General features: G+C 41.9%; 1 protein-coding gene across 1 annotated transcript; it reads right to left on the bottom strand.

Moving 5' to 3' along the window:
• On the bottom strand, positions 3,769-8,047 carry LOC8074484 (probable serine/threonine-protein kinase PBL7). Its single transcript, XM_002455343.2, has 5 exons — positions 7,692-8,047; positions 6,657-6,865; positions 6,331-6,520; positions 5,229-5,620; positions 3,769-4,721 (listed from the first exon to the last, which is right to left on the bottom strand). Exons 1-5 carry the CDS (start codon positions 7,786-7,788, stop codon positions 4,227-4,229), a joined length of 1,383 nt encoding a protein of 460 aa, XP_002455388.1. The 5' UTR covers positions 7,789-8,047; the 3' UTR covers positions 3,769-4,226.

The following is a 13,469-nucleotide window of genomic DNA, read 5'->3' as shown; positions in this document are numbered from 1 at the left end:
GTTGTGCACTTTGCGAGCTCTACAACCTTTGACAGCAAATTTGTGCTGTTTCTCTCCTCTGCGCTTGCGTGTCCACTCTGAATTGGCAGGAGGCGGCATTGTACCAATGATCAATAGGGTAAGACGAAAAATTTCGTCCTCATGTTTCGTCGACTTATTTGACTTGCCATATGGCCATAACCATGTGGTCTTTATTATTTCCTTGATTGAAAAGATTTGGTATAGAGTTTTCCTTGTGCACTGCATCTGTCACGACTTTTTAAGGACTGTACAATGAAAACGATACGCGGGTGGTGGTGGTGTCATTTGCTTTCGCTGTCATTTTTAGAAATCGGCCCTCGAGAACGACCTGTGCCTAATCTCTACACTGTTTGTGGCTTGGAATATTTTCAACTGAAGTTTGTTGTGCGATTTTTAAACCATATTTTCCTCTGGAGGTGTATAGTTGGTCAAAAAATTGAAGAGTCAGACTCAGACACTTGAGATTAAACTGTTAGTCTAGATTGAAGGCGACTATGGGGGCTGCTATTTCTCAGGTACCTGAAATTTAAGTTTTTTTCAGGCAATGAACAGTATGGAGGAACCACATACTGCCATCCAAAAAGTGTATTGAGTCATTATCTAAAAAAAAGTGCATTGAGTCTGTGTTTTTGTTTAAGGCTCATGCATATGATGGTCTTATCAAATTTGTTCACTTGATAAAAAAAAAGAGGTCCGGATGTTCACGCTCAAGGTAAAATCTATTCTTTGACCTATCAGTCATTAGTCATATACCGAACCCACATGACTGAAGTATTGAACCTTGAAGCTTAGGCCTTGTTTAGTTCGCGATTTTTTTTTGTTTGGTTACTGTAACACTTTCGTTTGTATTTAGTAATTATTATCCAACCATGGACTAATTAGACTAAAAAGATTCGTCTTGCAAATTATAAGTAAACTGTACAATTAATTATTTTTTATTTATATTTAATGTTCCATACATACTAAACAAGGCCTTACTAACAAGAGGCCTTGGTGCATGGGAGTAGCTGACAACTCATGATTCTCATCTGTATGTACAGTAACTGCAGTTTTAAAAGTGTTTTTCTCTCACGATAAATCAATGAACAGTAGTTTTAGCCATGTCTTTTTAGGCCAGCGAAGGGTTCAAGAAATTCCCCCCTCTATCAAGAGAAACATAGAAAAATCTACAATTCTTGTTTGTTGAGGTGAGGCCAGGTGATAAAGATGTAAATAAAAAAGAAAACAAGCAGTTGACGATGCAAATGGTGTGACAAGGATGCACTGGCCGGGTCTCTTCAAAACCGCTGTTGCATTCAACTTGCAGCTGTTGTTTACCGACCTAGTCCATGAGCCAAAAAAATAATTCCCATTCAAAACGCCAGCCAAAAATTATTACCAAAACTAATACGGAATTCCATATAGAGGTGAACTGTACGAGCACGACGGTACGAGACGCGTGCATGGACCATGGCACCGCAACGAAGCTCCACCCGGGAGTTCTTCCGTCTCCTTTCACGCTTCAAAGAAAAAATTGCCTTGACAGAGCAGTTGACCTAGAGAGAGACAGAGACAGAGAGACTTGAACAGCTATAACAACAAGGAACACGCATCCAGGCCTGACCAAAGCCGTTGCCAACGCCCTTGCAGTTGAGCTCCCCTGCATATCATGGGGAAGGTGTGCCTGCTCCCCGTCGACGAGAACATCCTCATGGCTCTGCTCCTCGTCGCCGTCGCCGTCCTGGCGTTCGTCGCCCTCTTGCAGCCCCCGCCGCTCCGCCGCGGCTTCTTCTGACTGAGACTGAGAGCACGGCCAACCCGGCCAGCCATGCGTGCCGTTGGTCGAGCCCTCCAAGCTCCCCCTTCCTCTGCTATGTGCGACGTGCGTATATATATATATAATCGGTACAGGTTCGTTGTCATCCATCCCCCAGTGCCACCATGCCTCGTCGATTTGGAGTCTAATTAAACGACGTACAGGCATGCTTAGTTTTGGCTGAACTACTTGCATTTTTGTATGTATGTATGTACTTATGCCGGCTTAGCATTTGTTGCTCTGAAACCATCATGGATAGATCATAGATACAACAGCTTATGTATGTGTAAGTGTATGTGGCTGTGGGGTCTTGTGCAACCCATCGTTTATCTGAAGGAACAAAGTTTTTCCTTATTTGATTTGTTTCTTTTTGTGTGTGTGGATGATAATTGCGTGTTCGATTTGAGCAGAGGGGATATACACATACATGATGATGCCATGTATATTGTTTGAGCAGAGCGGAGGCTACGAACCGCAGTCTGCAGGTGTTTGATCAGAGACCTGATAATCCGAACGAGGCAGCATCATCAATCAGCTTCCTTTATGCCCCAATTCCCATATAACTGCATAATTTTGTATTTCTCGGTAGAGAGAAGGGTAGTTGCGCTGTTCCCATTATTTTTTTTTTCCAATTACACGCATTTTTCTCCTGCATATTCCGGACGGGCGGGGTTGATTTGTTGTGGCCACGATAAGATTCATGAAGAGCGACGGCAGCTTCAGATCAAACGAAGGAAAACAAATTCAGCGCAAATTTTAGGTTTTCAGTACGTTGTATGCACAACAGTATTGGTCGGGTTCGGGTACTATCAAGGCCATGTTTGTTTAAGTTGCAGCTTTTGATCTTTTGCCTTGAAAGCTGTTCTTCTAGCTTTGGGCTGTTAATTTTTTTGCTATTGTCTTCTGTAATATTTTTTTAGCTTTACAGCACGTCAGAGACTAGGAAAACTCTTCTAAGCATTCTTTTTAGATTTTAGTTCATTTCCTTGGAAGCCAGCTTTCTAACTTTTTAAAAGCCAGCTCCATAACTAGGCCATGGCTGGTAGAAGCTAGCAAAAAACTGAAAACCTTGACTGGAAAATTATATAACGGTGTTGACATTAAAATTGGCCTAGGCTAATTTTAAGAGGCTCATGTTGGCCTATCTAGGAAAACTCTATAAAGCAATGTAATAATAGTACCACATTGGTTTTTCAACAGGATAAGATCACTCCTACTCCCTATATAATAGAGATATATGGCCAATTGACGTATCCAAAACACAATCTATCTTTTTTATATTTATTTATTATTATTATATTATTAAAATACTAATATTAATTTAATATTAAGTATTAATATTAGTTTAATATCAAAATACTAATATTAATTTAATAATAAATCTTTTTTTCATCCTCGTGCTGCTGTCATCTCAATCTTGGTCCGACAACCAAGGATGACACCCTAGGTTTGTCGGTCGACCCAGGGCAACCTGCCGATGTCCTTGCCCTGACGAGGTTCGTCCCAGGCGAGAGCTTCAACGGTTCCTTTGCTAGTTTGCTCGAAAACTAGCCATTATTCGTCATACAAATACAATTGGTTACCGCTAGTTTGCTAAAAAAGGAGCCGCTTTTCATCACGTAAGCTATTGGTTATACTTTGAAGATTTGCTCGTAAACCTCTTGTTCTGCACCATGCAAGTGTGATCGACCCAGGTGATCTAGCTCAGTTGGTGTGTGACAAATCTTTGGCGTTCTTCGGTCCGTGACCACCCAGACGATCGGTCCGTGACGACCTAGACAATCTAGCCCTAGCTGTGGTGTGACTGATCTTTGTGTGACTAATCTTTGCGTCAACAGACGGCAACGACAATTTCTGAAGCTAGGATAACACCATTCATTTTTACATTTTCCTATCACAGTTCCTATGAACTTCAGAAGCTCCAGATTTGCACCAAAAGCGCACAAGCTACATGTACAAAATCTGAATATAACACTGGCGAAAAAGAGCACCGAAGTTTTTAACGTGAATGACATAAAAATGTATATGTTGTAAGTGGTAACACATACCATTTCATGTATGCCAACAGCGGATCCTATGTTATGTATCCAAAACCGCTGAACTTCCACTACAGAAAGGTCGTGTGCCTATTATGGAGCTATTACATGTATCTATGGAGTGAGGAGTGTCTGTGTCTATAAAGCAAACTACATGTACGCAGTGAAACAAGTCTGAGTACTGTAGATTCCACCGGTGAAATCTTTGAAGCGCTCACTCTGGTGAAGCTCTACATTTCCGCTGCACATTATTCCTCATTATCTTCTAACAATCCTTCTGTATCCACAGTTATCTTTCAAAATGTATGCAAAATAAGCATCTTTGCAATGACATGTCAAAACTAATGCAGAGGTCACAGTCAGGCTCTGAATCGCTATCGCATTTTGCTCGCCTTCTCCTGGCGCCTCCAAGCCTCGGCCCATACATTGGCATCTGCAAGTGCACGCTCCCTATCAGTGCCATTTGGAGTAACTCTGCCCCTTCCTCCACGATGTGAACCATTCCCACTCCAGGAAGTTTCCTTCACTTCAGGCATGACGTGATTTGTCTGGCCATGCATGGACATCTGAGCTCCTTGTTGATTAGCCAGTGTGGTGTCCTGGCCAATCTGATCGTCCAGAACTCTTGATGTTGAAGCCCCAGCACGGTTACGGCGGGGAGCAGTGTTGTTCCTGTCATATGTTTGTGATGCTAAGTAAGAGAGAGCTGCGGCAACTTCCCTAATGGGAGGCCGGTTTTTAGCTTTCTCCTGCAAACACATTGCTGCAATAGCCAGTGCCTGATATAAACCCCTCCTTGGGAAGTGGCCCTGCAACAATGGATCAGCCATCTTGGGAAACTTCTTTTGGTCTTTGAACAATGGACGAGCCTGTACATAGATCAATATAAACTTCAACGGTTAACATAGATTGTGGCATCGAATGGGAAATAAAAGGTGCTTGTATAATTCAAGCAACACAACAACTTCACTGCTAATGAGTCCTATATAATATCTGTGTTTGAAAATAAGGCAGAGTTCTGGAGACATAAAATGATTACTTCCAAGGTATTAAGATGCATACAAAATGAGACTATTTTTATCAAAATAAATACTGATTGTCAGAGGGTTCACACCACACCATGTGGTTGACAGTTATAGATATCTCCAAAACCTAACCCATGTAATGTTAATTTACTTAAAGAGTAAAATGCACCAGGAGTCTATTAACCATAGGCAAAGTTTCAAGATAACAATCTAACAGTAAACACATTTGATAGTTCTTCTGGTCTTTATTCAATATTTTATCTTCAATGCTTATTTTAATATGCGTTCTGATTTTGTTTATACAAAATCAATTATGGGAGCACTTGAATGCATTCTGAAATTAAAACATACCCATGCAACTAAGTCTTGTTCCTCAGGAGGGCGATCACTGTCTTGTGGTCTTCGGCCTGTAATTAGCTCAAGGAAAACGACGCCAAAACTATAGATGTCAGACTTCACTGTCAGCTGTCCAGTTAAGGCATATTCAGGAGCACAATAACCATGTGTCCCCATGACACGTGTTGTCACATGAGTCTTATCACCTACAGGACCAAGCTTAGCAAGTCCAAAGTCGGACAATTTTGCATGATACCCTTCACCAAGAAGAATGTTTGATGGTTTAATGTCTCGGTAAATAACTGGAGGATTTGCCTTATCATGTAGGTATTCCAAACCAGCCGCTGCACCAGCAGCTATCTTCATCCGTGTTCTCCAATCAAGAGGTTCTTGATCAGGTGCAAGATCTATTGAGAGCAACAATAAATGAATACAACTGGCAGTAAGAAATGGTAAATAATCACAATAGTGATTCAATGACAAACTTCAATGTAAATGGCAAATACTTCAGACATTTTGTTCAATGCATTGGTTATGGAAACTTAACTAGTTAGCATCTTTGGTCTCAAGTTCAGCTTACATTTCTGTATTTTACCCCTAATTTGTGATAAGAACTGACCGTTAAATTAGTAGGGCATTCTGAGTAGAACAATTATCTTAACATGTTTGAATAATCAAAGAATAAAATGCGCTAGATGTCCATTAACTTTTGAGGTGGTGCCATCTATGTCCAGCAACTCTCGAACTGTATTTTTAGATATCTATTTTTTTTTAAGTGGTTCACCGAAGGTCCATACCCTTTTGTTTGGCCTCAGATCTGAAAAGGTATGGACCTCCGGTGAATCACTTACCAAAAATGCAGTTTGAGAGTTGATGGACCTAGATGACACCACCCTAAAAGGTTGATGGAACTCTGGTGCTTTTTGCTCATAATTAAATATGCTCGTAGCCCGTAGGAAAAAAAAAATGATGCCGCATATGTTGGAAGGTCCTTCAATCTACGAAACACCAGTGTTTTATAGTATTATGAAAATAGTAGAAATTACAAGTAGGAAATTTTTAAATTGCTCCGGATGCTGAGGATATCATACATTCCCAACATAAAACAGTAACTAACCATGTAGATGGTCTTCTAGTGATCCCAATGGCATATACTCATAAACAAGCAAGCGCTGATCACCATCAACACAGTAGCCATGCAAATTGACTAGATTAGGGTGATGCAGGAGGTTGAGCATGAGAACCTCCACAAGGAATTCTCTGTTCCCTTGGAACCCATTTAGATCAAGTTGTTTGACTGCAACAACCTGCCATGCAGCAAACGCTGAAGCGGCATTAGACATATATAGAAAATAAAAAATAGGCTAGCATATTTTCAACAGCTCACATTGCTAAATGAAATATTTCTTAAAAGCATGAGAAACATGAACTGAGACGACAAACCTGTCCATTACTAAGAGTTGCTTTATAGACACAACCAAATCCTCCTCGCCCCAAAAGATAGTCCTCACTGAAATTTTTGGTAGCCTCAGCAAGCTGACGCAACGTGAAGATTGTTGCTTCATCATGTCTACCAATTAGCTGGGCTCCTTCCATATGCACCGCTCTCTCAGTCTTCAATGGGCAGCTTTCAGGAGATTTTGAGTAGTCCACTGTCAATGGACCATTGAAAACCAAAAGATACAATAAGTGTCAATGGACCATTGAAAACCAAAATAATACAGCTGAAAAAAAAAGACCGAACAAGAATATATCAAAAAATTTCTCATAGCTCACCCAACACTGTTTTCAAGCATTTACTTTCTTCATGACTCTTGATTTCCTTTCTACTGATTTTCTTCTCTTATCTTATGAGATACCAAACGGTAGACATATAAGAGTTTTCGCACTCTGCTGTTTGATAGCATTTTATTGAAGCCACTAGCAAAGATTGGAATAATGGAGGGTTGTGCAAGCCTAATGCATAGTTCAGAATAAAATTCCCTTCGCATATAAAAAAGACATAGGAGTTTTGTAATATCGACTATCGAGACCTTGGGTGCTTTAAGGAATTCATCCGCGAGGCTGGGTGTGAAAAGAAAAGGTTGACCTGCTATTCATCAGAATAAAAAAGTTCATGATGGCTGAGTATGAGTACAATTCTACTCCCGTAAATAAACAACTAGAAATTGGTCATGCTGCAGCTATCAAGTTCACGAATCAGTAGAGTTGAACTTATTTTCTTCCTCAGAATCAAACGCCCCTCTGTCAGCAAGAACATGTTCAGCTTCACAGGAAGCATGGTACCGGAGTACGCCTCACATACCACGAGCAAGTAAACATACTACGAACAAGTTTAGTACCAGAAAATAGAGCACCGAGAAACGAGTACTTCCTAGCCAGACGAAGTATCATAATATACTGTCCTATATGACGAAGACAAAAGCAGGAAACATCAACGCGAGAAAAAAAAATTGAGCCATGAGCATCGCCCATCACCTGAGGCCACCTGGCGATTGATTCTGAACTGTTCCCCTTCCTTGTCGTCGTCGTCCTCGTCCTGAGGACATCGGCACAAGCACGCCAAGAAGGCCATCTCTCATCACCCGAATCAACAACGCCTACAGCAGGAGCAGAACAGGAAGCAGAAATCCCCAATCCTTGGGGGGGCTTTGGGTCCGCCGGGATGTCAATAGAGGACTGGCAGCTGCCGAGAAATGGATCAACTTTTCCAGGTGCGTCCAGAAGAAGGGGAAAAAAGCGGAGAAGAAGAAGACTGAGGAGATAGGAGGATGAGGAGCAGCGTGCGGCCTAAAGTCTGCTCGCACAAAAGAAAGAAAACATGTTTTAATTAAAAAATAAAAAAAATTGACGGAAAGCGGAGGACGAAAAACGGTGGCGAGGGAAAGCGGAAAAGTCAGCATCGATGGGATGTCGGGGACTCACTAATCGCAGGATTAATTGCCAGTTAAAAGGGTTTAATTAATTTGCAGGACAAATTGCGAAGATGTATGTACTGTATGGAGTTGTTTATTTGGAGTCAGCACATAAAGTGGTAGGTACACGAAGAACTCGTGTTCGAATTTGGACGCAAAGGCGTTCGTATAAAACATTGTTGTTACTATTTGAATTAGAATGGTTTTTAAATACTTTATAATAAATATAAATACGGATTTTACTCTGCGCTGCAAAAGTTTATAAAACAATATGTACATCCAGAAGTATGAGGAAGTAGCTGGGTCGTTTTTGTTAGTCGCTTTCAATAAGTTAAAAACTCACGTTAGTATGGTTATTATGACTACTAGTGTGGTAAATATTGACTGGTCAGTTAGAGAGAGAAAAAAACTAGGAAGAGATCATTTTCCGTTAGGGCTTTGTTTACTTCCCAGAAAATTTTGCAAAATTTTTCACATTCTCCGTCACATCGAATCTTTAGACGCATGCATGAAATATTAAATATAGACGAAAATAAAAACTAATTGCACAGTTTGGTCAAAATTAACGAGACGAATCTTTTGAGCCTAATTAGTGCATGATTGGATAATATTTATCAAATACAAACGAAAATGCTACTGTACCTGTTTTGCAAAATTTTTTAGAACTAAACAAGGTCTAGGTCTTCTTTTTTTTCAAAGGTTAGGTCCATCTCATCACTACCTAGGCCTTTGTACAGGATGGTATGCGCAATCCGAATGGAAGGAAAAGTCATGCGTATGCCGGCAACCAATCCGTATAAAAAATCTCCCTTGGAACTGCAAGTGTCTTTTTTTTTCCGACGAGACGAGAGAGCGCTAGGCGCTGGTCAAAAGGGTTAGAGCACCGTATCACAGAATGCAATTATGCAGTGTTGCCATGTTTTTTTTTTTTTTGACAAAAGTGTTGCCATGTTGGGCATGGAGTTGACATGTCAACCGCGGGGCTCTTTACAGTGCTACCTGCCTGCCTGCTACGTACGTGCATTACGTTAAGCTATCCTTATCCGACCGATTAAGACGTGGACCAGGACCGGTTTAGAGCGCCATGATGATCTACTTGTACGATAAATATACATATCCGTTATTAGCAGGTCTGCTTTTCCGGCCTAATCCCATTCCATTCCATCCTCGTGCATACGGGCCGAACCGAACCGGACGGAACAAGGCCGCCCCGCCGCGCGCGATGTTCATCGCTCAACTACCAACCTGCATCCGGATTGCCGGGATGCGGCGCGAACGCGGAAAAAAAACGCTATGGCTGGCTGACGCACGCTGCTGCCTGCCGGAGACGGGAGACCGGAGTGCGCGGCCGCACGCACAGTGGAGTGAAATGTGACGGCGACCCCGAGCGAGTCCCCGACCCGTGCCCGTGCGTGCCACTGGTGGGGTGGCCGCCCGCCGCCCCTCCCCGCGTCCGCGTGCACGCCAAGAAAAGGACGGCCGTGGAGGAGGGGTCGCCTCGGCAGATGGCGTCGTGCCCGTGCGTGCGCCCTGGACGCTTTTTTTTCTTTTTTCTGCCCCAGACAGACCACCGTGGTTGGACCTCGGCGGTTTGACGGACCCGCGTGTCCCGGTGGCCGGTGGTCTCGTTCGTGCGGCGCCACCCACCTGTCCCGCGCCCGTGCCTGCCCAGGGGTGGTGGAATGGAAGTGGCAGCCACAGCCACAGTGGACAAGAGCAACGCGCCCACTCTGCACCGTTGTGTCGTCCGGACCGGAGGGGTCGGCGCCCAACTTTTTGTATAGCAATCACGCGCACACGAGTGTATAGGTACCCTTTACCTAGAGCAACGCGGCCGGCGTTCGGCGGGGCCTCCTCGGGTCCGGCCGTTCGGACCGAATCGTCGGTCCGGCGATTTTCCCGCTAGCCTGTTTCGCGTGTAAATTGTTTTCGCCTGTATTGTTTCCCACCGAAATCAGACGCGTCTAAATTATTAGGCTTTTAGTGTGGACTGTTTAGACTGTTTCTTTATTGTTTTGATGCATGCGGCAACGTTGACTGTTCGTAACTGGCTAGAAATTGAGGCAACATATAAATTATTAGGCTCCGACGATACCTGTACTAGTAAACGAAGAGCCTAATAATTTATATGTTGCCTCAATTTCTAGCCAGTTACGAACAGTCAATAAAGAAACAGTCTAAACAGTCCACACTAAAAGCCTAATAATTTAGACGCGTCTGATTTCGATGGGAAACAATACAGGCGAAAACAATTTAGGCGGGAAACAGGCTAGCGGGAAAATCGCCGCACGGACGATTCGGTGGGAACGGCCGGAACAAGGAGCTCCCAAGATCTCCGGCGTTCGGCGCACGGTATATACACGATGGGTATGTAGACGAGGGTGCCGACGCCGGCCGAATTGAATGCGCTGGACAGGCCAGTAGAGTAGGCGTCGTAGCTCTCGCCCTGCCTAGCGTACGCCCAGCTTCCAAAAATAAAAAAATTTCAAGATTTCATGTCACGTTGAATTTTACAGCACATGCATTAAGCATTAAATATAGACGAAAATAAAAATTAATTATACAATTTGCCTGTAAATCGCGAGACGAATCTTTTGGCCCTACTTAGTCTATGATTAGACAATATTTGTCACAAACAAACGAAAGTGTTACAGTACCGAAATTCAAAAGGTTTTCACATCTAAACAAGACCTGACTCATTGGTTCTCGTGCTGTATTTGTTTACGCCTTGTTTACTTCCATCCTAAAACCCAAAATTTTTCAAAATTTTCTGTCACATCAAATCTTTAGACGCATGTATGAAGTATTAAATATAGACAAAAGTAAAAACTAATTACACAGTTTGGTCGAAATGTATGGGACGAATCTTTTGAGCCTAGTTAGTCCATGGTTGGACAATAATTACCACAAACAAACGAACGTGCTACAGCGTAATGAAATTTTTCCCAAGATGAACTAAACACGGCCTTAGTTCACTCCAAAACAAAAAAAATTCGAAATTCCCCGTCACATCGAATCTTGCGGCACATGCATGAAACCTTAAATATAGATGAAAACGAAAACTAATTGTACAGTTTGTCTGAAAATCGCAAGACGAATCTTTTAAACCTAATTACTTTATGATTAAACAATGTTTATCAAATAAAAACAAAAGTGCTACAGTATCAAAATTTAAAAACTTTTGGATCTAAATAAGGCCTTAACAAACAAAGCTAAAAAAGTGCGCGGCTGCTGGATGGGCCAACCAACAACAGATGGCGGGCTACCTGAATTTGGACCAAATTCTAGTGTTTGGGGGCCCGGCCTAAGAACTACCCGCGACGGCCTGGCGGCTCCACCCAGTGCCTGTGTGGCTGTGTCTGTGTGACCAAGTACTCTCGCTCGGATCTAAATTAAACATGTATATCTCGTTTCATAAGAAACATTTTTTTAACTAAACTAATAAAAAATAGCATAAATATTTTGTACTGCATATGTTTATTATATATATATATATATATAATGATCAATTTAATATTGTTTACTATTGCATAAGTATAAATACTAGTATATTTTTTAATATATTTGATCATAATTTGAAATGTTTGAATTTTTGAAAAGCGAGACGTGCGCTTGTTTTAGAACCGAAGGAATAAACCCTATACTACTTACATGCGTATATATAATGAGCCAATGAAATGGAATCAGCTATCCTAGCGTGACAAAACCACCGACACAACAAACCAAAAGCAATGAACGAACCAATCATGACAGCTTCAACACAAGGCGCAAATGTATTCCTCTACCTGTCTGCTCTTTACTTCAGAACGGATTGCATGGAGTTTGTGATGAACCGACACGACACGGTTATACAGTATGTACTGTACTCGGAGTAGCTCCTGTCATTTTCTCAATTCCCCGTCGTCCAAGCACTCGTAGACATGGGAACCAATACGCATCCAATGGGCTTCGCATGACGGGTTTTAGCGTCCAGAAAGAAGAAAAAAAAAATACACACTTTGACCACGGTCTACGTCACTACGTGTGTCACTTTGGGTGCACAGGGGTGGGAGAACGTCAGAACCCACAAATACAAACCCAACGACCATCTGTCGCCTGCGCGGGTGACCATCGCTACTCCAAGAGGACCCCCATGCGTCGTGCTCTTGTTGCCGCATTGCCATTTTCTCCTCCTCCTGACCCGCGCACGTTTCTGTGATCCCACCCACACGTCTGTCCGGTTATGGGGGTGGTTCAACGTCGAACTGAGGCCCTGTTTAGTTTCCCACCAAGGCATTATTTAGGCCTTGTTTAATTCCTAAAAAATTTTGCAAAATTTTTTAGATTTTTCCGTCACATCAAATCTTTAGACGCATGCATGAAGTATTAAATATAGACGGAAATAAAAACTAATTGCACACTTTGGTCAGAATTGACGAGACGAATCTTTTGAGTCTAGTTACTACATGATTGGATAATATTTGTCAAATACAAACGAAAGTGACACTATTTCTATTTTGCAAAAATTTTTAGAGCCTTAGATGTTGTCGTATTCACTAAAATCCATATGTGTTGGTGTAGACTGGAGTGAAATTTAGTTTAAGTTCTACTCCAATCCACCTCAACACATATGTAAATTTTCATCCATCCCATCGAATCTTTGGACACATGCATGAAATATTAAATATAGATAAAAAATAAACTAATTACACAGTTTGGTTGAAAATCGCGAGACGAATCTTTTAAGCCTAATTAGTCCATGATTAGCCTTAAGTGCTACAATAACCCACATGTGCTAATGACAGATTAATTATGCTTAATAGATTTGTCTTGCATTTTCGAGATGAGCTATGTAATTTATTTTTTTATTAGTTTGTAAAACCCCCTCCCGACATCCTTCTGACACATCCATGTGACACCTAAAATTTTTTTTATCTCTAATCTAAACGGGGCCTCAATACATTTGGTGTCAAATGGAGCACGGGCCATAGTTTATAACACTCCAAATTTTTGAATTTCAAATTTAGTTTAAATTTGATTTAATTTTGGCTTAGTTTGAATTTTTGGAGAATTATTAAATAATTTACAAAATTAATTAAAATAAAATATAAGGTAGAAACGTGTTTGATTTTTTGCATTCATGCTGCTGCATAATTTTGCTTGATTTTATTTATTTTGCTGATGCTTGTTTTGTTTTGTTTTGGAGCAAGAAAATTTAAAAAAAAAGAAAAAAAAAGAAAAGGGGAGAGCTCTCACCTGGGCCGATTCTCGGCCCAGCCCCCGCGCGCGCGCCCCCCTCTCCTCTCCCGCACGGCCCAGCAGCGGCCCAGCCGCAGGGCCGCAGCGCCCCCAGCCCGCCTGC

The sequence above is a fragment of the Sorghum bicolor genome, chromosome 3, assembly GCF_000003195.3.
Source record: "Sorghum bicolor cultivar BTx623 chromosome 3, Sorghum_bicolor_NCBIv3, whole genome shotgun sequence".
NCBI classification, from domain to species: domain Eukaryota; kingdom Viridiplantae; phylum Streptophyta; class Magnoliopsida; order Poales; family Poaceae; genus Sorghum; species Sorghum bicolor.
Note: the sequence above shows the minus strand (reverse complement) of the source record. Positions and strands in the feature narration are given on the sequence as shown.